The 22,482-nt window shown below is 45.2% G+C and overlaps 1 protein-coding gene across 1 annotated transcript; it reads right to left on the bottom strand.

Annotated features, from left to right (window-relative positions):
* Positions 1 to 5,896: 5,896 nt before the first annotated feature.
* Positions 5,897 to 17,737, bottom strand: st3gal2 (ST3 beta-galactoside alpha-2,3-sialyltransferase 2). Its single transcript, XM_076082115.1, has 8 exons — positions 17,640 to 17,737; positions 14,669 to 15,338; positions 10,761 to 10,820; positions 10,157 to 10,290; positions 7,732 to 7,911; positions 7,461 to 7,506; positions 6,784 to 6,903; positions 5,897 to 6,070 (listed from the first exon to the last, which is right to left on the bottom strand). The coding sequence occupies exons 1-8, from the start codon at positions 17,735 to 17,737 to the stop codon at positions 5,897 to 5,899; spliced, it is 1,482 nt and encodes a 493-aa protein (XP_075938230.1).
* Positions 17,738 to 22,482: the final 4,745 nt, after the last annotated feature.

The following is a 22,482-nucleotide window of genomic DNA, read 5'->3' as shown; positions in this document are numbered from 1 at the left end:
TCACTAAACAGCTTTTACTCCTACTTGATACGCTTTACTGGATTGAGAGTACGAGCACAATAGCTGACAGAGGTGAGAGTCGTTAGCGTAACGATCCACAGCGACAGTATGATATGTGCAGTCTGAAGCACAGTGACTGCTGCTAAAGAGCTGTTCTTGATCAACGCACACCAGTGAACTGATGAGGAAGGAGCTGCGGCTGTCCTCACCTCAGCCTCAAACAGCACAGCATGCTGGCAACGTCACGATGCCAACAGCCGCCTGGACCGGCAGTCATTCTGATCAGGATGTGTTTGTTCCTTTAAGCTCTCTTAACAGTCAGTCAAATGTATGCTACTGCTGGAGGAAGCTATTCTCAATTACCCGAGAACAGAACTGACCTATATTAAAGGGGACATATCATAAAAATACTCGCTTTCTCAGGTTTTTTTGTGGGCTGCCTAATAAAAAAAACAAAAAATGATTCAGCAAGCCACTCAGATTTGTCTCCCTGTCCTGTCACATGTGCCAAGGTGCAGCATACATTTCTTGAAAGCTAATCAGAGCAATTGGTCTTTTTTAGGGAATGTGGGGGCTTAAAGAGACAGGCGCTAAAACAGAGTGTTTGAGACAGGCGGTCAAAACAGAGATAGTCGGATAGACAGTAAAAAAAAATTGTGTTTTTTGAAGGTAAAACTTGTTCTAGTAGAAACCCCAAATTCAACAATGAACCTCAAAAAAAACCTGTCTCCTTTGAACCCAACAACCTGAAAGAAATAAATTGAGACTTTAGTAAAAAGAAAGAATTCCAGCCATAAGAGCTGTGGTTATCTTTTCTCTAGCACAGATATTGTCTTTTGTAACAACTCGAGACACTGTCTGGTCTGTTCCTGCCAGACAACCGCAAATTGATCCAATTTTCTGATTTGCGTTAACTCTAGCTCAATAAAGAGGTTCTGATTAATATGTTGCCGAGTCATAAAGTCGGCTAGAAAAACAACCCAATTTGTGTGTAACATGAATATAATTTGGAGGGAAACTGTGACTGTGATACATCTGTACAGACTAGCTTGCTAGCTGTCAGAAAACATCAGTGTCCACTTTTTCTGAGCTGAGCAGGTGTGCTTTCAGACAGTGTCTTCAATTACCCAATAAAAAGATGAATTGAATGACTTTAATGTGCCTCCTTTTCTATTAAAGAAAATGTTAATTGCAGTAAACTCCAGTGGTTTGTGTCTGCCACTTTGTGCAGCCGTACAAGCAATCAATAAATGGGGTTTGTGACTTTTCTGAAATGTGAGTCACAGCATAGTGTGAGAGACAAGACGGTGTAAAAATAGTCCTGGATGTGAAAGGAACCTGGATTCCACTGACAGCAGAGTAGAACAAAGGTGGTTTTAGTCTGGGGAGGTTTTTGCAAGAGTCTGGCCTGGAATTCAAAAAGTAACACAACGCTTAAAAGAAAATCAGTCCAGTTTAAGTTGTGGCAGAAACATAACACTCGAGTCAGCTTTCATTTGACTCGTTTCCGTCAGCGTTGTGAGAGAACCAAACCCCCTGCATTCAGATTGCACCTGAGAAAACATGCTGCTCCCTGGACATCCGACCGGCACAATCAAGGACCACGTTTCCCAAAAAATGCTCTCAACCGATGCAGCTCTTTATTTCTTGATTGCTGTTCTTGACGCAGCCACCTGAAAACTGGCGCTGCTTCCAATTCTTTTCAGGATCAACTCCAGAGGACACAGAGAAATCAGTTTATTGGGTCAGCGACAGGAGAACAGACCTACTTCAGGTTATATACAGGGAACACTGTCAGGCGAGATCTGTGTCGTGTACTGTAAAACCTCCACTCGTATTTAGGCCAGCAGAGAAGGATCACCCTGCTCACCCCTCTATCTGATCACAATGTTCTCGTGTAAGAAATCAAGGATGCTGATAACGGTTGCTGTGCTTGAACACGGCCCGACTCCGTTAAGACTTTTCTACCCACTGCAGGCTGCAAGAATGTGACAGGAATGCTGCCAGAGAGCCGAGTTATCTCCAAAACATTTTACACATTCCTTTTGAAGTTGGAAGGAGCATCTTGGGAAACAAACATCAATAACACAGGACCACAGTGGTGGACAACTCCAAGATAACAGGGAAGCAGTGGTACACTGATATGTCTAAGCCTTCAGACGCTTTGTCGTCCTCGCCATCTGTTCTACAGTCCCTGTGTCGTTGAAAACAAACACCAGCAATTTGAGGGATTGAATCCAGCGGATGACCCTCTCTGTCTGCCATTTTTCACTAAATGTTATCTAGAAAAGCAGAAATGCCTCAAAAGTATATACACTTGATGCTCAAAAAGTAGCAAATGTCCTAATATGAATTCACAGCGAGTCACACTGCATCGCCGGTTTACATCCTCTCCTTTCGCCTCCAGCGATCGGTAGAAAACAATGTGACAAAGCAGTGAGAAGTGAAGAGCGGGAGGCGTCTGTTCCCCGAGCAGAAGGCAGAGTGTGTGTGTGTGTGTGTGTGTGTGTGTGTGAAGCTCAGAAGGCACAGCTCTCAGCCAAAAGACATGAGAGTGTGTGTGACTAAAAACAAATGCAAAGGTAACAGGCGCATTTGTGTGTGTGTGTGTGTGTGTATTGCCGATGGAGCAGCTTGTAGGCGAGATACCTCCAGCAGCAGGACAAGGCACGAAAGCATGAATGTGTGTATGTGTGTGTGTGACAGAGAGAGAGAGAGAAAACGCTATGTCCAGTTTCAGCCAAACGGACTCCTAAAGTGAGCCCGACACTAAAACCTCCGATAAGATCTGTTATGTGCAAAGTAGGATAAAAACATTGAAAGCAGATTAAGTACAATGGTAACACAAGAGAGTTACATGTGGTTATTAAGATGATACAATAATAGAACTGATATCAGCATAGTAGCAAACAGTTCTTCACATCGCCTGCTGGGGGCGGTACAGCACTCCGACCCTCCAACATTGTGTGTGTGTGTGTGTCTGTCAACCTCAAACCTTTCTCAGTGTGAGCAATGTAAAAAGAGAAAAAGTGAAGTACACAATAAGAATGAGCGCTACAGGATTAAATCCCTTAACAACACACTCAGAGGGACGTGCGTTCAACAATGTGCTTTGTTGATCTCACACACACACACCGGTGTTATTTCGGATAAAAGAAGCATCTGCTGCAGCACACACGGTTCCTACACAGCTTCTATTCACATATGTAGCTGTCAATGTAAATGTAGCTCACGTATAGCATCATGAGTCACTAAAACAATACACCAACTCCTTCTGTGGGAAAGAAATATTGGTGAAGTTCTGGTAAACTTTAAGTTGCAACTAGTGTAGTTTTCTCATAGTTCTAAAGGAGCATTAAAGACCCTGAAAACATGTTTTCTGAATGTGATTGGATAATTATTTATTTTTGTCTGTGCTCTTCTGTAGTGGGCGGGGCTGAGATGGAAACACGTTATGTCACGTATTTCTCTGCCCTGGTCCATTGTTTGCAGTATTTGAATTAAAATTTAAAAGCCTGAGCTCTCAGCACAACGTGAAGCAATTGTTGAGTTATTAATACCGATCAACGATCGTTTGAACCCATGCACGCATGTATTAGTTTGGTGTAAAGGGGCAGTAGAAATATGACTTGTTGCACCCTGAAAGACTTATTCAATCACCTGCTTCTCCATATTGTCCAGACCTGTGTAGGAACCACGAGTACTCTTCCTCATCAGCCACCATCTGCTGCTTGATAAACACAACTCCGTCACAGCATCTTTGGATGGATTTACGGCCTCAAGTCAAACCAAATACTTTCCTTCCTCTCTGTGGCACACATTCTCTGTCTTCCACCGACACTTCTGTTTTTCATATATTTTTTAGCAGCACTTTAACGACTATTTTGGGCCTCCTTGTTAAAGACATAAATAACCAACAATGGAGGCTATAAAGGGTGTAAATGGCCGTTATTTCAAGATACCAAATCATGATAAAAAAACATAAACGAGCCGCCTGGGTGGAAAAGAAAATCTAGTCTGAGCCAATAATATAAATCCAGCCAATGGGTAAACTCAAGGCTAAACAGCACATACAACTAACAAATGAAATCTGCAGTCTGCTGGGTATAATATGCCATCAGCATGAAAATCAGAACAGGAAGTGCAGTTTATGCGGTACGAAGGTGAAGTCTAAGGCGTCTGGTGGCTCCACCCTCCTCCAGATATAGCTCAAATTTGAATTGGCTGAGCGGGGGACCAGGGCTAGTGGTTAATGAAGCCGAGCTGCTGACTTTCCCAGATCCAGTGGGGTTTTCTTTCACCCCATCATATGGGGCCTTAATCTGGGGCAAAATGCTCCAGACAGTCTCTAATCCCACAGGGATGCAGGAGTCAGGTCTGTGGAAAGGAAAATAATCAGTGCGAGGTCCATTTTCGTTTCAGTCCTTTCAAAACCAAAGTGGTGAACCCAGTACAGTTTGTGTAGAAGCGTGAGTTTGCTGCACATAAACAGTGGACCAACGTCTTATCTATTCACCCAGCAGCAAATGATGTGTTTCTCATGCTGCCTTTGTCAAACTGGTGCTTCGTGCCCCGGCTCTCTGTCTACAGTCCTCGTCTCCCAAATTAGAACCTGACAGACCACATGGGGGATGAAACGCCCGGTCCAGATCCAGCGTGCCTCCATCCAAACATGAAATCACAGGAGACGGACTTTCGGCCTCATTAGGCATCACGGAGTCAAACCAACGCTCCTCCCTGTGTCTGGATGTGAATAGAGACTGTAGCATGGGCATGCGGTTTGCCGTGGTGTGTAAAACCAGGTTAGCTGGCTCTCCAGACGCCGAGGCTCATGCTAGTGCTGCAGTCATCTGTCAGAGTCAGAATGGCCACAAGGCAAAAGCCTTGATCCCGTTTCTGTGCGTCTGCTGCAAGGTGTCGAGGACAGTCGCACGATATAAACTCACAGCAATCGCCTACAGTCTTACAACCAAGCGTTTTTACAACCCATCACCGTCAGACAAAGTCCTTGTGACAGTGAAAAGTGGAAAGTGAGGCTTGGCCGCATATGGGACTTGAGAAGATCAATTCTTTCTCAAGGAAGTCACGGCCCAGGAGATGGAAAATTAGTCCTCGAGTCTCAAAGTGTTCAACAGCACTCTGGCTTCTGACAGCTCCACAGTTTGTGTCCGTAGTGTCAATCTTGTCTGGAGGCCTACAGTGCAGTACAGTACAGTACAGTATCTCGTGCTTAGAAGGTGAAGAACTGTGAGTTTAAACACTATTTGTTTCTGTCTGACATCACACTGCTGTAGAACAGTCGTCTACTAGATGCCGACGGTGCAGTTTCTGTGGCCCTTTCAGTACGTCGCATACTGAATCTTTGTTAATGGGTGAGTGTTGGGCACTCATCCAAGGTGAGTCCAGAAGTGGGATATATATATCTGTATCTGACAATGTCTGTATTTGTGGTGATGGGTTGAGTTTTCCTGCTGACAGCCCTTCACTCGTTTTTCACTCCTGAGTTGAAGCTGGCCCTGGAAAAAGATATGTGGTCCCTCTCTGGACATTAGTAGTATAACCTTGAAAACTAAGAGCCAATTACTCTCTAGTGAGCAGAACTACGTTTGGATCTACATGTTCCCTGCTCCTGGTTCCTCCATGTTCTCCAATCAGAGCCTCTTTTGGTGGGGCAAATTCTCCAATATAAAGGAAAGTGAATGGAATAGCATTGTTTGGTACCATTTCGTGAACCGTTTCGTCTCGCCTTCTGTAAGCATTCGGTTTACTTCAACCTGGGAACCCAAACTGGTGCAGGTAAGGGAATGCGAGGATATCTAACACGTTCTAAGCAGCCTCTATAGTGTCTGTTCCAGTACCAGAGTTGGAACGTTAGATATACAGGGTGATCTGCTGGTTATTTTCCCGGGAATACAGTGATCTTGCCAGCCTTGGCCAGCCGTTGGATGATCTGGGCTTCGTAGTCGGCGTCATGGACGCCAGTCTTCCTGAACTCTCCGGAGTAGCGGTTCTGTTCCCAGTAGTGGTGCCAATTTCCCCTGCTGTCTGCCCCGAAGCCAAACACATTCACCTAGAGGAGAGTCGAAGAGTGAGGGTTGGAAAACAAAGTGTGCGATTACAAATATGTCGAGTTGTACCAAGACCAGTATCCGAAATTCCTCCGATACAGCCTAAAATGCTGGATCGGGAATTGGCGAGTATGCGAGTCTATTCATCGATCCAATATCACAATAATCATATAATGTATCTGTTAATATAGGCAACACAGGAACAACAACATGATTTACTCACTACCGGATCCCTAGATCACTCGTTAACTACTTCCATCAGCGATTTCGTACACAGTGTTTTTTTCCCCAAGCTGATGATGGAAGTAGCTAACGAGTGTGCCGTCTCACGTCTTTCTCATCTCTGTTAGGAGTTGCATATGTGGAGTACCGAGCAGGCAGGTGATAGCGGAGAGTGTAACGTTAGCCAGAGCTAGCAAAATGTCAGCAATTTGGCAATATTTTACACTCATCCCACCCGTAAAAGCGCTGTTTTTAACCCACTAGTATCGGATCGGTACTCGGTATCGGATCGGTACTCGGTATCGGGACGATTCGCAAAATTCAGGTACGGCATCGGTATTCAGAAGGAAAAATAGTCTGAGAACATCTCTACAAATGTGTGTCTGTTCAGGATAAATATGATGTAATAGATGGATGTGTCGTTCAGCATGATGCCAGAATGTACAGCATCTGTGTTGTGTTAAAACAGAGAAAGAAAGAGAGAGAAACTGACCTCATCACAGACATGCAGGGCAAAGAACAGTACAAGCATGCCAGTGGAGGGGTAGCGCCCATGATGTCTGGTCCAGTGGTCGTGGATGTATTTAAAGAATGCTGGGTTGAAGATCTGGACCTGGGTGGTGGACAGAGACGCAGAGGATGGGACATAGTGTAATATACCGTCTCTACCGGCTGTGAATTTAACCAAGAATCAAACCCAAACTTTATCAGCAGAAAGATATTCAGAAAGATCCACAAATGTGTTTTTCCAAGTATTCCCAGTGTAGGTAAATCCAATTTACTCTGAATTCAGATCTTAAGCTTTCACTCAGATTATTTATACAGTAAGAACAAAAACCCACAGCCGCTGCACATTCAAGATGTCCAACCGCACAAGAAAATATTTTATAATACTCTCTGAGATTGTGATTGAGTTTTTATTTTATTTCACAGATTAAAGAGCAAGCAGAAGATTATTTAAAACAAAGGGAAGGTCTGTAACCTAACTGTAAGCCCTCATCAACAATGGGGAGGGGTTGATATAATTGCAGCAAAGCGGGGTCACTCTGTGTGTGTGTGTCTGTGTGTGTGTGCATGTGTGTGTGGCTGCAAATGTCTATGTGTTGGTGTATTACTGTGACTGTGTGAGAATGGCCAAAAGTAATTGCAATGGCCGTTGAAAATACACACCTTGTCTTTATCTACACGGAGGAACTGCTTCACAGGAGCGTAGGTGCTGAGGGAGAGACAGAGAGAAATTGATTAAACACATTCAATCCACATTTTATGTGATTGCTATGAATTCTGGATGAATGACGACTGACAGATTGTTTCAGCCCAGCAACTCTCTTCTCACAACTCTGTGTGTGTGTGCGTGTGTGTGCGTGTGTGTAGGTATGTAAAATGAAGTCTCTTTACTCCACCAAACTATACTTATGTGTGTGTGTGTGTCTGTTCTTACAATCGAATCTGGCCGGTGGACAGAGCGCTGGTGATCCAGACGAGATCCAGCGTCTTAAAGGGAACCAGGACGAAGCTGACGTTGGCCGCCAGATTCTTGGCGCTCTCCGGGTACATGAAGTGGTGAGTGGTGTGGCTGCCGGCGTCTTCTTCGTAGCCCACCGTGGGGGCCAGGTTTATTCTGGGAGTGAGGGAGGGACAGCATAAGAGATGTAAGTCTTTGTGCGAGCTTCAACTGTAGTCAAATAGGTGCCTGTTTCACTTGATAGACAGATTGTTTTTGGAACCAACTTTTAAAAGAGTAGCTCAACATTTTAGAAATTAGAAGATCCCCTGTTTCATTTGAATGTGTTACACCTGAATTTGGCCACATGGGGGCAGCAGTAAAAACTAAAATGACATCATCGGTGTCTTAAATTGACGTGGCCAAAGTGTTAAGGCGTAACGGTTTATGTACACGTCTAGCAGACACGGACAAACATTTGCATGAATTTGAATTCGTCGGCCACCCGACAGATAAAAGTGCATATTCACTCTCCTTCTTGCTCTGTTTTGGTCTCCTCCAACTGCTGAGGGAAATGTCTGGCTCTCAAAAAACGGTCCAATATGTTCACCAGCTAGCTGCTAACGTAACTTGCTAACTGTTTTAGGGCTGAGCAGGTAATGGAGAGGTAATGGGTTTTTAGAGCTTTTTCACTGATGTGAAGGCCTCTTTGTTCGGTTGCTGTTGTTTCTGTGCTTTCCATCTCCAGGGCTGCAGACCTGATTGAGTGTAATCAGCGGCATTGGACACACTGGTCTCACCTTATATATACAGATATCTGTGATGTGGCTTCTGTTTGTTTTTTCCAGCACATTGTCACACATCCTCTTCCTACACTGACTCTACAGATTCCTGCCATCCATTCATTTGACTTATTTTGACTTACGTTTTACTTAATGAATCACTGTATTTGTTAAGTATACCAGTGCGTCTCCTGTTTTAATCACAGTTTAAGAGCCTGGGCTGCAAAACAGTGCTCATGAGAGCAGTGAGAGTGAACCAAAACAGTAAAGTAACCAAAACAATGAGCTGAAAGATGCTAAAACACTACGAAACTGCAGAGTAGGGTGAACATTCACTGTGGGTTTTGTCACTACCAGCAAAGCAGTCCACAGTAGTCAAAGTCATTTGAGTCAATATGAAAATATTTGTTAACTCATAAGTTTCAGGACAAGGACTTTTCAGGAAAAACATTTGATTAAATAATGTAATAAGCATATTTGGCATTGCAATCTCCAGTCAGACAGTAACTGAACCACTCAGCTCCGTCTGTGTAGTTCAGACTTTTGCTGTATTTACAGTAGATGTGACTCACTGTCTGGAGGAGTGAGCTGTAAACAGGGAGGTGCACATTAAAAAAAACACTGAGTGCGCCTTCCCATATGTCAGTGAACAAAACAGATGGGTTTTTAGATAGCGGGAGTAAAAAGGCAGACAGAGAGGAGGTGGGTGGTGGTGGTGGTGGTGGTGGTGAGTGGTAAGTGAGCCGGTTGTGGCAAAGATGATTACTGAAACAAATGAGAATCCAACCACAGCAATGAGCTACTGTAACAGGAGACAGAATTTGGAGGCTGCCCACACAGGTCTGCTGAGAGTGCAATGCTAATGGATGCTAATGTGCACAGAAACAAAAAATACTAGTCATCCCTGCCGAAGCTTTCCTGCCACAAGCACACGCCCGCTGCAGGAAACAACATATAGCTGTGTGTTCATGCCAACTGACAACAATCAGGCACTGTGATCCATCACTGCTGCACGAATAAAAAGCCCTGGGGGGGGGGGGGGTAGATTCAGACAAATGGATTTATGTGCCTCTCTGCATGGGTGTGTACGTGAGAGGCACGATCTGTACGTTTCAGCTTCTTAGGACATAAAGTCCTCTGTGGTGACCTCACACGAGTCAGGTGACCTCTCTGTCAACCGGTTCGGAGAGCTGAATAGAGGACGGCTTATAATGAAGATTACATTTAGTATCAGACACACATCTGCTTCTTTGGAAATATTTGCACACACACACACACACACACACACACACACACACACACACACACACACACACACACACACACACACACACACACACACACACACACACACACACACACACACACACACACACACACACACACACACACACACACACACACACACAATTATTTGATGTAACTTTAATGGCACATACTGTGTAGTGTGATGTCACAGTGTGCTCTCCGCACATGAAATGTCTCTTCCCTCCTCGTCTCCCTCCTCCTCCTCCTTTCTTCATCTCTCAGCCCTCATCTCCTCCTCTATCTCCATATCTCATAGCCTTGCTCTGCCTAATGCGTCCGGCATCTGGTCTCTGTCCCTCCCGTCCATCCATTGCATCCACCATCACCCTCACCTCATGATGTAGTTGTGTCCGTCGATGGTCGCCCCATATTCGGCCCCGCGGAGGTTTCCGGAGTTCCCCACCACGGCGCAGCGCAGGCAGCGTCCTGGATCCCACGAGCCGTACGGCGACCTTCCAGGAATCACCTGCGAGAGGAGAGCCGTGATTGAATCAATCCGACTGGATTCAAGATACACGGGAAATGAAATAGGACAGCGGCGCTAGAACAGCAAGAGACATATAAACGACCCAACCGGCAGCTAAGACCTGATTGTAAAAAAGTACATCATGCTCTCACTTCTGGTGTGAATTCCTAATGAGACCCTCCATGAAAAATACATGGGGCCCTTCTGCCCTTAAGGAGCGAGACTGAGTTATAGAAACATACAGCCTTATGTGAAAGAACTGCACTGCTTTGAGTCGGAATGAAAACAAAAAAATAATTTTTTTTAATCAAAATCCAGATAAATTAAAAAAAGAATGAGCCACTGATAAACCCTACTGTCTAATAAAGATGATCGTTACCCTCAGCCTTTGCCCAAGAGAGTGAAGTAATGACTTGGCTGATCTGAAAGTGCTGGGATAATGGAAAGGTGAATTAATAATGTAATAGTACCTGGAACAACCTCAGCAGCACCTGCTGGATGGTGTGGGGTTTAAACTGGGGCTGTAACATCTAGAGAGAAAGCAGACAAAGAGAAAGTGCGGTTAGCATTTGTAGTTTCTCCTCTGCAGACAAATTGGATGTGACAACAGATTTTATATCGAGTTATTTGTCCGTGTGCCCGTGCACGTGTGTATGCATGCAGTCGCCTGCAATCATGTGCGAATAAGCAGGTGCCTGTGTGTGTGTGTGTGTGTGTGTGTGTGTGTGTGTGTGTGTGTGTGCGCGTGTGTGTGTCTGTGTGTTCAGGTAACAGACATGTGTCAGACTGACAGGATGCAGTCAGACTGGGTGAGCTGTGGTCAGAGGAGCAGACGCGCTGCTCTCCACATGTCAAAAACAAGTTGAATTAAAAAATAAAATAAAATAACAGATGTCAGTGGAAGAAGGGAGGAAAATTGTTACAAAGAAAGCCAGAAGTGTGGGCGAGTCCTTCCATCCTGTCAACTTCTCACTCCCACCAAATATTTTTCTTTCTTTCAAACTCCTTGTGTAAATATACGGTTTATTACAGCTAAAGAGACTTTGTGGGGCTTTGTGTCTTTCCAGGAAAGTTTACTTTTACGCTGTCCGTCACCAACAACAGTGAGTCGTCCAAAGTACCCAGAGTTCTGCTCAGCGGGATAAACAAAAGTGACAGCAGAGATGACAACACGTCTCTCCTGTCGGGCTGAACCACCAGAATAAATAGAAGGTGGACAAAAAAAAAATAAAAAATTAAAGTCATGTGTTGAATTTAAAGGGAGGAGGAAAAAAACAAAACAGTGAAATGAGAGGGTTGAAAGAAAGACGAAGAGGGGAGGAAGAGGATGCTGTAGGTGATTTAGCGCTTTCAGTACCTTAGTGGATAAGTGACACCATGAATGAATCTAACCCTCCTGCATTTGGGCCCAGCCCCGTTTGGAACGAGTGACATCCATTGCACATAATTAGCTTAGCTTTGTATTGTATTGCGAACTTGAGAAAAATAAAACCGTCACATTTAGATTAAAAGGTTTTTGTACGCAACGACTTTTATCAGATGACGGATTTTAAAAAAAGAAAACGAAATACGAAAAATACGGATTGGGCTGGCACCACCTACTGTGGATTAAGACCCGGATTTACTTCCAAAGACAAAGAGATGTCCGATAAAAAAAAAAAAAAAACGTGATCCAATTTTGGTATCTGCCAAAACACACAGGCAATGGTGCATTCATGCATGTAAAGAGAAAGCCAGCACCTGCAAACACATTAAAAAAGAAAATCATCCCCCAAAACAAATAAATGCACACAGACACACACACACAAAAGTTCCATCAGGATATTGGCTGCTCCTCTCCTCTCCTTAAGCATCGTTTCCTTTCTCTCTTTCTCCTTTTTCTCCCACACAGCAGTCTTCATTTTCACACTCCTTTGTCGCCACTTCCTTTTCACCCACCATCGGCCTTAATTCGCTTTTCCCGACACAGATCTCCTTCGCTTACATTTTCCTTCACGCATCCTCTCTCCAGCAGTCTCCTTGGCCTCATGTCTAATTCCTTCTCTTTAATTTCCCTGGCTCCCTTTTGTTTGTTTGTTTGTTCCTCCTCCTCGAGCCTTTCTTCATCTCTTCGTCTCTCTGGGACACCTATGCACCACGCAGCTCATCAGTGCTGATCAGAGGCCCCTAAATCTGTATTTTTCTCCACCTTTACTCTCTGTGACTTTGCTGCTCATGCCGTTACCCCTCTGCATTCTTCTCCTTCTTCTCACTATACCCCTCTTGTTTTTCTAACCTCCTTGATCCCTCCATCTTTTGCCTTCTTCTGCCTCTGTCTCTCCGCATGAAGCCAGAGCCAGCTTGGCACGCTGCACCACTGTTGTTCAGGGGCTTCTAATTTTTTGGCACACGTTTATTTCTTTTGGCAGCCAAGCCAAATGGCGTCTTGCTTCCTTCGTCTCAGCTGTCCTCGGACTCCTAAAGTATGAGCTTCCTGGCACCTACTTTCAAGTGAATACCACTTTTCTTCAAAAACGCTCAATGAAAATCAGAGCGAGTTTTCCAAGTGAATCAAAGTGACGGTTAACTTAATCAACGAAGAGTGTTTATACTCTTAAAATGTGAAAATGCTTCACCGAACTAGAACGTCACTTAAGTCTTGCCCGACAAATCATTATTCAAAACATTTTTTGTTCGTTTTTTGCTTAATGCTCGATTCTTCCCTCTCCTGAGGCCGGAGGAGGAGTAACACATTAGGTTTGTTTTGAAGAGCATATACACTCCAATCATGCACACACACAACAGTTTGCTTTCCTTCCTTCCTAAAGTTTGTTGATTGGAAAAAGTCAAGTGGGTAATTGACTGGGGAGCGCTTACACGGTGACGTCTGCCTCTCAAACTCTTTGCCAGGAAATGTCATCTTATCGTGTCTTCTGATTCCCAACAGAAAGAGCTTAAACTCCTCTTCCCCCTTTACACCATGGTGTCCTAAAGTATAAGACTATAAGCCCAATAAAGGCCTGGTTTTCTTTGCCACTGTTGAAAATAAAGTGGACAGGTATACCATGACTAAAGGTGGTAATAACTCCCATAATTGCTGCACTCTTTCAGCAATGTTGTCCATTTGTCCAAGACCTGTGTGGGAAAGTTCCCGGTTGAAAACGTAAAATATCTCAAATTTGTTCAAAACCACTACTAACAGCTCAAAAAGCTTTGGAGTGACACGATGCATTCATGGCCAGCATATTTTGGGGAGAAGAAAAGAAAGTTCTGTGGAGTTGTTATTTGCATCGAGGCAACAAGTACCAGATGGCTCGGTGCAATTGGATGTGATGTTCTTTCTGATACAGAGTGATAGAAAGGGATCCCTCACGAGAAAGCACAAGGTCAAAAACAGAGAAACTAATATGTCTGCCGAGGCCTGTGAGTTCCTCTTGCTTGATATGGCCCCGTACCATTCTTCTGTTCGTTCTCAGTACCTTTCAGTGTTTTATTCTACATGTTGTATATTCTTATTTTCCTCTTCTCCTTCCTCTCTGTATCTCAATTTCATTGTCCTACCGTCCATGTTTCCCCTGTACTTTACTTTGCTCTGTACGTGATCTCCCCTATTCCTTTCCAATCAGAACCAATCTTCTCATTTATGTCTCCTTCTTTGTCTCCCCCGGTTCGTCGCCTCCCTGTTGCAGTGTGACCTAATGACTTGGCAGCTGTTCGCATGTGTTTGCAGTTCTCTGCCATGTCAGAGCTGGACTGAGGGTACAGCTGTGAAACGGGAATAGAGACCGGACATTAACACTCGAGTGGACATACGCAGGCACGAAGACGAACACACACACACACACACACACACACACACAGAGAAGGGGTGTTAAAGCGAGTTTGTGCTTCCCGTCTCTCTGAAGATGTTGTTCATTTCAGTTTTTCAGACACTACTCAGTCATGGTTTACGCCCGGTGGCCAACCATGTCGTGAGACAGTAACATACAACTGGCATGAGGAGCATGTAGTACTTCTAAGAGGGGATTGGTTGGCTCAGTCACGAGGGAGGATGAAGAGGATGGAGAGAAATCTGCGATTATGATGCATTACTCCCACTATGTTGGTGTTCTAATATATATATATATATATATATATATATATATATATATATATATATATATATATATATATATATATATATATATATATATATATATATATATATATCTTCCATGCAACTGACTTCCCCCCCTTTGCCATACAAATGGAAAGTGTTTGATGGTGCCTTATGCAAAAAAATGGAATGAAGTAATCGGCATAATACTTCTAAAATAAGTGGAAGCTGCAGCCCTACTTGTCACCGCGCATAATTGTGTCACAACTGGATCATGTAAAGTGAATTGATATTGTTACTTACCACCCACCAGTAGTAGACATCAGAGGGCAGCTGGATGTTGTCTCTGGTCCAAACGGGCGAGATATCCGGGTCGTAGTTCTCATCGAACCAATCGGAAACGCCGGGGTCTCCGACGCAGCGCGGGCAGGCACATGTCTTCGGCTGCGAGGTCTCGGCCGGCGACAGCCTGTGCGCGCCCACGTAGCTGGGCACTAGCTTCACCCGCCTCGACTCCTCCCACCCGGGCGGCTCCAGGTAGTTGAAGCCGACGCCCCCGCGGAGCGAGACGGAGAAGAAGAGGGAGGTGAGGAAGACGAGAACCAGCGAGCCAAGGAGGACCCAGACCCTGCGGGAACATCTCGCCTTGCCTCCTTTCTCCGCCCCGCCTCCTACCACAGAGCTACCTCCGCCTCCAGCCGCCTGGACCGTCCCTCCGCTCAGCCAAGGCCTGAGCTCAGCGAGTCTGGGGGCTCCCCTGGAAGGACCCCCACCCCAGGACCCCCAGGAGCCCCAGCCCCAGCGCCTTTCCCGGTGCAGGGTGGAGGACGGGATGCGGCCCCCCCACGGCCATGCTCCAACCCCTGGGCCTGCCACTGTCCACAGCCCACCACCACCACCCCCTGCGCTGCCGCCTCCACGCAACGACCCCCAAGGCCTGGTCAGCGTGATCGGGGCGACCCCCTGACTAACACTTTGGACCACAAGGTCACTCACTATATCAGACTAGTAAAATCACACACACGCACTCTGGCGGAGGACGATGTGTCGGAGTCAATTTGTCTCACAGTCAAGCTGTGCGCTCAGCGACGCTCCTACGCTTTCCGTCTCCCGCTGGAGATTCTCTGCCTCTCTCGTTTCACAGGTTTGAGCTTGTCTCGCCACACGCACACACTCCCTCCCTCTCTACTTTATAACTTTCCCCTCCCTGGCTTCCATTGATGTGCGCCTCTCTCTTTCCCCTACTGCTTTCCTTTTTGGGGATTAACTGCGGTGTCCATCTTCAGTGAAACCCAGTGCACGGCGCGGACGGATGCAGCAGGTCCTTCTCGCTGCCATCTGTGTGAATACTGAGCTCGGGCTCCAGCGCTCTGCCTTCTCTCCTCTTCTGTCTCTCTCTCTCTCTCAGTTGCACTGAAGCGATGTCGCCAAAGAAAGCTGGCAGACTAGTTGAGAGCAGCGGAGAGAGGGAGGGAGGATGGGAGGAGGAGCGGTAGAAGGGGAGGAGGTCTAGCCTGAAGGGTGTTCCATCATGTCTCTAGTCATCCTAGACCGGAAAAGAAAAATACCTCTCTTCTTCTTCTCTTTCCTCCTTCGCCCCTCGGTTGCTCCGTTATCTGCCGTTCTCTCAGTGTTGTCTCTTCTGTTTTTTTACCCTACTTACAGCTTTTCTCTCTCCCAAGTCTCTCTCTGTCTCAAGGTCTCTCCTCTTTTCACCCTCTGTCAGTCCATTGTCTGTTTCACTGAGGCTCTGAGAGCTACTTGGTATAAAAACTCCGTTGTGTAGAGTTTAAAGCGCTCGTCTGATGCCGTTCCTTTGCACAATTTTCTTCAGACACAAAGTTTTAAAAAGTTGGAATCAAAAAGCTTCAACTCTTTGTCATGAATTATGAAATGTGATAACAAAAGAAAAAATCAACTCACTAATAGAGTTGCATGAGATTTTGTGACGCTGTTCCAATTAGTGTACAGCATTCGCCACCATCACCTTCTAGATGTCAGTCCTGTGGTTGAGGGCTTGTGCCAAACCTCGCTCAAATCGAGAAGTCCTTTTATTGCTCCACTCTGTACCCAGAGAGATAGAAGAAAAAACAAAGATAACGGCAAAAAAAAACGTTGTAAGAAGTAATCAAAGCATCCCAAGCGGATTGTCCGACGTTCGGAAAGCTTTTTATGACGATGGTTCATCCGGCGACGAAGCTGTGCCAAGGAAAAGGGGAAAGTGGTGGATGGAGCGATGCGCAAAGGCTGCAATGAAAAAAAAAAAAAAGACAAAACCAATCAGCCCCAAATCTCATCCTCTCTCCAGCTGGCTTTGCGAGGGCGACGGGAGGAAGGGTGGGGGCAGCATCTGTCCTGCATCCCAGAGGGTGTGTGTGTGTGTGTGTGTGTGTGTGTGTGTGAGCACGTCTTTGTGTCAGCGATTGAATGTGTGTACTGTGTTGAGTCAGGTAAGCACACCGTCTGCCAGTTGCACTAATTTAATTGTGTTCTACAGCTGTGTGTGTGCACGTGGTAGTGTAACTTTCATGAGACTGGTGAGTTTGAGGTGAGTGCTGCTTAGCTCTAATCTGCTCAACTGTAATCCGAGGGTAAAACCCCTTACGGTGCCCACTTCATGCCAGCTGTCTGCCCATGTTCATCTTATGCCAAATAAACACCTTCACACACGCACGGTTGTCTTTCTGCTGCAATAACACCTACTTCTGACGTGTGTGTGTGTGTGTGTGTGTGTGTGTGTGTGTGGACCCTAAGGCACAAACCACTGCTCCCAGTAAAGCTTTCTTTCTTTTTTTTCTTTTCTATGTCATGATCAAATGACTGTGTGTTTGTGTGTCGTTGATGGATTTCTCGCCCGAAGTCCGGTAAACCTGTAGAGAGAGAGAGAGAGAGAGAGAGAGAGAGAGAGAGAGAGAGAGGTAATACCTTATTGACCATATTGACATCTTTAATTCTCCTCTCCTTCTTCACTTTGATCTTCTTCGTCTTTCTTTTGTTCTCATTTCCTCGTCTCTCCCCTCAGTCTAACCCGCCTCACCTCAAACAGTTTCTTTCTTTTGTTTTTCTCTTTCTGCTGTTTCAATTGCACCTCTTCTATTTACACATTTCTGAATCTTCTTTTCCTCCTTTACTCCTCTGGCTCAGTTTCTCTTTGACTGTGTCCACTAGGGACGAGGGTACACGGAGCACGTTTCTGCTCTGTGCCGTCTGTGTGTCTGCTGGTCGGTACTGAAGGCATAAATACACTGAATTGGGAATATTGAGGCACACTGACAGGATACGGTTGAGCGAGTCGGAGCAGAATACTGAGCAGAGAAACATGCTGCTGTGTTTATCGCTGCTGTTCCAGATGATCACGCATCTGAGGGGCATATTTGCTAAAAAAAAAAAAAAAAAACACCACAAAATGCCATCAGGTTGCAAAATGTGGCGTCACCGCAGTGTTTTCATGTAGTGAGGTATTCATTGAGACAACATGTGAAAATGAGCTTTGCTGAGAGCTAACCGGACTCATTGTGTGTTTTCTGCTGCTGAACTTGGAACATTGGTTGTGGGACCAAACATGTTTGTGTGTATGCGTCACACAAGAACAAAGCTGTGTGTGAGGAAATGTGACTTCAGTAGCCAAATGTCATCGGCTCAATAAAAAAGTCAGTGATTGAATATGATGAGACAAATCAATGTGGGTATTCGTGGTGAAACTTTTGACTAGATTGTTGCTGAGAACAGATGAAGATGATTGAACAGACGTTACTGGCTGATTAAAACATTAAATCACACTGGACTTGTCCTGCTATACGCCATTTAAATGCAGGGGGAAATACAAATGCTGCAGCATTCTTTACTGCTGTCATTAAATGACTCGTTTAAGAGTCGAACTCAGAGCGGCTGACCGACTGCTGCTGCTTTGGGTCCTTTGTCAGTCCAAAATGCAAAAGATGTAAGCGAGCGTTGAGCAGAGAGATCAAAGCAATTTGACGAAGTCCACTTTGGCTTTGGGAAATTTGGATGGACAATTTTTTTTTAATTATTTTCCGACATTAGGTAGAATGAAAGTTTAGCCTGTCAGTTGATTAATTGAGAAAATAATCAGCAGAATAGCCAATAATGAAAATCATTTTTAGATGCAACCCTACTATTAACACTTTGTCTCACCTTCTCCCCCCCTTGCTTGCATTTTACCAGCGCACAACCTTGGTGCGGTCCTTCAGTCAGTGACTAAGGACCACAGCAATTTGACGAGTAAATATCTTTGTGTGCTGTTCTCAGTCAAACAATGCTTAGTTGTGTACAGACATCTGTGTCCCCTCCCCCCTATGGGGATCACATTACATTACCAAGACAGTCTGCTTCTCTTTCTTGCCACCAACCTCAAGAATCAACAATGATTTTCCTCAACTACTCTATTTTTGAGACATCGCCATGGCAGCCAGCACGCGATGCAGCGTTGTTACGGCAACATAAACCGCAGAAACCCCAACCTTGACCCTTCTAATCCATGCTGGAGAAGTGGGACGGACATAACTTCCCTCCAGTATAATTGCTGTGTATACATCACTCCTTCGCTGACGGAGAGTTGCACACATGTACACCTGGAGCCACGGTCCTGGCTGTCCTGGTGGTTTTTCATAACTTTACTGTTGTCACTGGATGTCATCCGGCTGTAAAAGTGACAAACAGCCAGATGCACACGAACGAACACACGTGCAAAAGCTGACAAGAGCTTGTGACGCTACGACAGCTGCATTCTGGGTCCTAACAAGCTGCAGGTTTACAATGTGAACTTTAGCCGGTTGCTTCTTCTACCACTTAAACACTTAGATTCTGTCTAACAGCTTGTTAGCATTCCTTCTATTGTTTCACTGAGGCCATGGGGTACAAATTATTTGAGCACGATGCCCGCCTCTGCCCCTTTTGGTTTTAATGAGAAATGCTGCCCATTGGATTCTCTATCATTTGTTCCAGACCGAAGGACAAAAGCAGATAATTGTTAACTGTGGCAGCAGTCAAGGGAAACAGCTGTCGGTATTTTTCCACCATATCTCCCACTGTTATCCACAATGTCCTTCAGGTTCCACACAGCTGTCAATGAAATCTCCTGTTAAAATGATTCGTCTCATCCCCGAATACAACTTATACACAGTGATCGCGCCTCGTCGCTATGCCAGAAAACACACAGTTAATCTATGTTGCACCGATGTGAGCGGAGCCGTGCACATGCTGCAGCTCGAATGTTTTCCAGAGACGTCTCCTGCCTCAGTGTTAATGCAATTCATACACCTTGGGAGCAGCTTTCAGCGAGTGAACTCGGCTTCTGTGTTTTATATTCTGCCCAGTTTTTGTACACTGCTCTGCCTCCTGAATGGCAACATTTCTCTTGCATTGATTTCAGGTCAACTTTAACAGGCGCTCGCCACTTTAAACTGTCAATCACCTCGCCCACGCTCCCTTCCGCCGCTCTCTCTACATCTCCTGCTCTACTCGTATCTATTGTCCCGTCATATTCCTGCTAGTTCTGTGCAATCATATTTGTACAGCTAGTAATTATCATCCAATACCCTCCTGCCGGACTCCTTCCTGTGACAGTGGCTCTTAACAGGTGCTGGAGAATTTCAATCTTTTTTTCTCGCTGCCTGCTGTCGAGTGCTCTCGTCTATGACGCACGGCAGTCTACTCAGTCTCACCTCCTCTCTTCGTTCTGTAGGTGAGGGTGTCTTAATGACTGAAGAAAACAAATCTATCCCCATGCATCCGGCTTTCAGGCACTCGTTGGGCACTTCCAGCCGCAGTTCGCTCAAGATTGCTGCGGAACAATGAGTAGCAGCATTACTGACACTGACAACCTGCCCTGGGGAGACTGACGGTGATGCTCCAGGTCTGAAGGCCAAGAAAGCAAATAATAAACAAGTGTGAAGAGGGTTTTGTTGACACGATGGAAAATCGTTCAGACAGGGGCGTGGCAATGTATTAATATAGAACACGTCCTCCACCTGTTAATGTCAACGAATATCATTAAGAGACCAAAACCAACATGAATTGATCCCACTAACAAGCATCGCCTGTGTTGCCTAAGAGCGACATAAATTATATCTTTGTGCCACAGAGCTCCATTGTTGTCCAACAGGACAAAGGCCACGTTCAGCCCTCTCATTCATCTGAATGAGGCCAGTCCGGAAGTGCAGTGGGGGGGGGGGGGGGGGGGGGGGGGCGCCAATGCAGGGGGCACCGGCAGATATTTGCCCTCTTTTCCCCGACGCGGTATAACCAGGTAAAGAAAATAAACGAATGTATCGTGTAGTAACATCTGCAGAAACTAATTAACATCCCGTGAATAGTTGAAAAAACACTGAGAAGAAATTAAAGGAATGACCAACTTGGACAACTCCAATTTCCTGTTCTTACTCGTCTGGAGATGCTCGGTGACCAACAAAGCAATTAGCTGCTTTACCCAGCCTGTATGTCTGGGTGCATACCTCTTCCAGGTTTAATTACCATCTTTAATTCCTTTAATCACTCGCCTTAACTGTTGTTGTCACCGAGCACACGCTGTTGCCAGCCTGCCATTAACCTGCCTGGATGAGCCAAATCCTGTTCTCAGTCGACCCGAGTCGTATTTTTCTACATCGTCTGTCTCGTTTCCTCTCATCATCACAGTTAAAAAAAAACGAGGCGTCAGAGTAATTCTGCAGGAGAAACATCTGTTAGCAGCTGTTATCGTGGTACAGACCATTTTTAATTACTTTGTCCATCCACCCTCCCATAATCTACCCACTGATTCCTCTATCTGCTACGGTCACCATTTGTTTCTGAATTTCCTAGTCCCCTCATTCATCCGCATCTCCTCCGGTCACGACTATAACTCAAGTGTGTTTATGACGATGACAGATTGATGCCGACATTACAGGTGCATGGCGTCCAGTGTGACACATCCCCCACCACACATGACGGCTCCATCCCTCCCATCTCGTTCCCTCTCTGCCGTCCATCTTCGAAGTAGAAGCATCCGTCACAAGCAGTTGATCTCATTTATGTCCTTTAAGGGTTCAAACAGGCTTTAATAATTCTGCATCACTTGCTTGCTTCGAATTTTCCCCCCTTAACCTCGCTGTCTCATTTGTCATTGTTTTTCACCGTTCCCCTCCATCACCCCTCCCTCTCTCTCTTTCCATTTCGATCACCGCTGCGGATGGCGCGAGTCAGAAACAATAAAATGGAGCCATTTTGGTTGTTGCAGGTGCCCAATGTACCTCTGCCCTGGCTGTGTGTAGCGTTTGGCAATAACAACGCTTCACTGCAATTTCACAAACCAGAGGCCACCTTCACCGTCAACATGAATTAAGGAAGTAGGTTTCAATGGCCGATTGTAGTAAAACTTGATCTCTATTTTTGTCATGCAATCCTCTCTTATTCACCCTGCCTGCAGTTAGAGAGAAGCTGGTGGAATATTGAGACTGTAAACATTGTTATTTTGTACACATTGTGTCTGTCTGAACTTCACCTGTCCATCCTCACTGCAGCTAAGATCAGTAACAGTGTAAGGATGACCCCACGGCTGCTGCTGAGCAACGCTTTTGTCACTTAATAACACCTTCTATTCTCTTTTCCTATCACAGTGCACACGTACACCCTGCAGCTTCAATACACTGAGCCTGAATGACACACAAACACAGTGTGGATACTATCTTATACATGATATCTTCTTTGGTGAACTGGGTCTTCCTCATGTTTGCTGGTTTAAGAGACTGCACTAACTATATATATATTTCTTTAAAGTCATCTGGGTGATGAAAGTGGCACAGCAAGAGGACTACTCCCAGGGCTAGGTGGTGACCTACTGTGCCTGGCGAGCTAACCAAGAACACTCTAGCCAGCCTAGTCAAAGTCCACCAATGTTGTACAAAAATTCTGCGCGGCAAATCCATCAATCGCAGTAAATATACTGGAATACATTGATTTTGCTGTGAAATTCCTTTACTCTTTATACAGTCCGACTACTTTGCAGCCTTTCATTCGTAAACGTTTGCATAAAACTTTTATAATAGTTGTGATTTACATAGGTAGAAAAATCCCGCAAACATACCAAAAAAAAAAAAAGTCGAATATGTTACTTTAGTCAG

The sequence above is a fragment of the Anarhichas minor genome, unplaced genomic scaffold (genome assembly GCF_050575085.1).
Source record: "Anarhichas minor isolate MPS153535 unplaced genomic scaffold, ASM5057508v1 ptg000090l, whole genome shotgun sequence".
In the NCBI taxonomy this organism is placed as follows: Eukaryota; Metazoa; Chordata; class Actinopteri; order Perciformes; family Anarhichadidae; genus Anarhichas; species Anarhichas minor.
Note: the sequence above shows the minus strand (reverse complement) of the source record. Positions and strands in the feature narration are given on the sequence as shown.

What these genes read in the sequence shown, in the direction of transcription:
- st3gal2 (XM_076082115.1), bottom strand. Translation starts at nt 17,737, where the DNA reads ATGCCCCTCAGATGCGTGATCATCTGGAACAGCAGCGATAAACACAGC. An exon ending in ATGTCTACTACTGGTGGGTG is followed by an intron (nt 10,821 to 14,668) that starts GTAAGTAACAAT and finishes CTTTCTCTCTAG; the next exon opens with ATGTTACAGCCCCAGTTTAA. An exon ending in TGCTGCTGAGGTTGTTCCAG is followed by an intron (nt 10,291 to 10,760) that starts GTACTATTACAT and finishes CTCCTCTCGCAG; the next exon opens with GTGATTCCTGGAAGGTCGCC.